The 2,709-nt window shown below is 40.9% G+C and overlaps 1 protein-coding gene across 1 annotated transcript; it reads right to left on the bottom strand.

Annotated features, from left to right (window-relative positions):
• Positions 1-234: 234 nt before the first annotated feature.
• LOC143263258 (uncharacterized) lies at positions 235-2,214 on the bottom strand. Its single transcript, XM_076528356.1, has one exon. The coding sequence runs from the start codon at positions 2,212-2,214 to the stop codon at positions 235-237; it is 1,980 nt and encodes a 659-aa protein (XP_076384471.1).
• Between the last annotated feature and the right edge of the window lie 495 nt (positions 2,215-2,709).

The raw sequence follows: 2,709 nt of genomic DNA, 5'->3' as shown, positions 1-2,709 counted from the left end.
ATCTTTAAAAGCGATATGGTGTATTCGGGAGGTGTTACGTTTTTGTCACTTTTAGTTTAAATTCTTTTAGTTTTAGTGTACATTTTCGGAATTTTAAATTGAAGGGCCGAGCGCTCAAGTGGTGTCAAATTGCGATGTAATTTGACACCATAACTCAAAATTTTTCGAGCACCCGGCGCTCGACCCGTCTTTACAATAACGCTTTGTCGTGGGACGCGATTTTACAATAATGCTTCAGTCGCGGGACGTGACACCTTCCCCCTTAGATAGCAAATTTCTAAGAGAAATTTGTTCCAGGTTTCGTATGGCTGCTCGGCGTTCGGCGGTATCGGGTCTGCTTGTTTGTGTCTGGCAATCTACGCTGGTGGGTTCTGGATCATTGTCCGCATCGACTTGATATTTATGTTTGCTGGCACGGTGAAGAAGGAGGTGTGTGATTGAACTCCATGCTGCTCCGCATAGATGAAGACCGCAACCATACGTGGAATGTATCTGATAGCCTTGTATTATCGTATCCACTATTGTTTTAAATATTCTGAATATAATAAAAATACCAATCAGTCCAGCGCTAACGGATCCGAAGCGTAGGAATCCGTTCCAAAATTTGGTTGCTGCATTTTCGGCTATTTGATTTAATGTGTCCTCATTTATCATATCCATAAGAGACAAGGTTCCGCTCGGAATGTTTTTTCCCGTCATTGTCCGTGCCATTGAATTTATTATTGCTGCTTTTTCCGCCGGGAACATGATATGATCCCTCAAGTTATTCAAGTCCTTTTGAGTGTATATGCCGCTAGTGGCTAGGTTTAATGGGTTGATATAACGCCAAATTGGTTCTTTTAGTGGTTGTAGGACTTGTGGAGGAACCGTCTCCGTCGGCCTAGGTAACAATTTATGCCAAGACTGATCAATTTCGTACATAACAGGCAACACATGGCTGCAGTCTCTCTGCGTGCCATGGTTAGAGAGTATTCGTGTTTTGGGCGTTAAGAACATCGTGCGGTTATTGTGAGTAACTGGTAACTCATTATAGCATTCTTGAGCGTGTCTTACTTGTACGTTCACCGGAATACATTTTATAATGTGAATCACTTCTCCAGCAACCAGTGCCATATGTCCGGGCAACTTGGTTACTGTTTGGGCAAATTCATCTGGTTTTAGCGTAGCCAAGGTTAATGCGTTTGTCAGAACTTGCTTCTCTAGATCGCATTTTTGTTTTAGCAAATTCCGATAAAGGGTGGTCATCTGTGTTTTTATGTGTTTTTCAATGTACACGAATTTAGAGTTGATATACGTAAAAATGTCGAAATTTTCTACACGTGTCCTCTTTGCCGTTGTGAACGTGTTTCCCTTATTTGTTTCAAGAATAAAGAGTTTTGGATGTTCGGTTTGGAACAGCGTGTATCCACAAATCGGCATTTCGCCCGTTTTGGTAAATGCGAACGTGATTTCTTTGGTTGTGAGTGCAAATACAGATGGGGTTGGTTGTTGATTCAAGGTTTCTGTAATTTTTGAGGCCAGTCCTTCATACAGTACATCGTATTGGTCAAATTTGCAGGTTGAAACTGGGAATGGTTTCCAATAGGTGTAACCGTCTTCGTTGTCAAGGCATGTGCCACTTTGAAAACCACAGATTGTTCCTGATTTTAAAATGACTTTGTTTGCCTCTAGACGAACTGGAACGGAGGATGCTCGTATAGTTATTGTGGCAGTAGCTTGCACTACTACATTCTCCCATGACCCGTATGGGTCCGAGAAATCGGCTCCATGACAGGTTCCATCAATATTTAGTTTACCAGCCATCGTGAAGGGTCGAGTTACCGTGGTATTAGTTTTTAACCCATATAGGAAAGTATTTCTTCCTGCGTGAAATATTCCAAATTGGTGCATTTGGTTGCACTCTTCTTCGGTCGTTGTTTCCAAGTATTGGTTGATGCCATTTTGCACTGCCGAGATATGTGAGTGCATGCCGCAGTAGTGTATGGTTCTTGCTATTTCCACTTTACATTGTATGACGTCTACGTAGTTGAACTCTGACAGTTGTAGCAGTTGAATATATGTTTGCTCCGTCTTTGTGGTTAATTGCTCGGTATCGCAATCGCCAATTTCATTGAGAGATACCGTGGTGATATTCAGGTTATTGCCGCTGCAATCATATCCGACGATGGCCCAGCTCGTTCGCACATAACAAAGCATTAACCAAATAGTTAACATCTGGAATCAAATGTTTATATTTTTTTTTTTATGATACGCTTTCTTTTACAAATTTGTTAAGTTTACTTATTTCATCATATAAACTTAGAAATAAATTGCCGCAGTAGTGTAATAGTAGTAAATTAACGTTCATCATCAAAATTCATTATGTGTTCGCTATCTATAGCATAACCCGACGAAACGTATACCCATTGTTCGTAACTTAGCACAAAGTGAGTCTCAATACATTGAGGACACTGGGATGCACATTTCACGTTCACAAGAGGCGCGAGGCAATTGTTGCATTCGTTGAGGTGTAGAAGTCCCTCGGAGGAAGTGATGGCATGATTCCATTCGATTAGTTCAAATTGTTCCTTTAAATTACTGTCTAAGTCTTCATAGCAATATGCACATAGGTTATTTCCGGGATAGGCGGTGTTAGTTAGTCGGAATATTCCTTGCGTTATTAGTCTTACACAGTAATGATTTAGAAGAATAGCGTAGATGTCTGGGTAG

Source organism: Megalopta genalis, unplaced genomic scaffold (genome assembly GCF_051020955.1).
Source record: "Megalopta genalis isolate 19385.01 unplaced genomic scaffold, iyMegGena1_principal scaffold0429, whole genome shotgun sequence".
Taxonomy (NCBI): domain Eukaryota; kingdom Metazoa; phylum Arthropoda; class Insecta; order Hymenoptera; family Halictidae; genus Megalopta; species Megalopta genalis.
This window is presented reverse-complemented; position numbering and strand designations above follow the sequence as displayed.

Coding starts and splice junctions, on each gene's coding strand:
- LOC143263258 (XM_076528356.1), bottom strand. CDS start 2,214: ATGTTAACTATTTGGTTAATGCTTTGTTATGTGCGAACGAGCTGGGCC.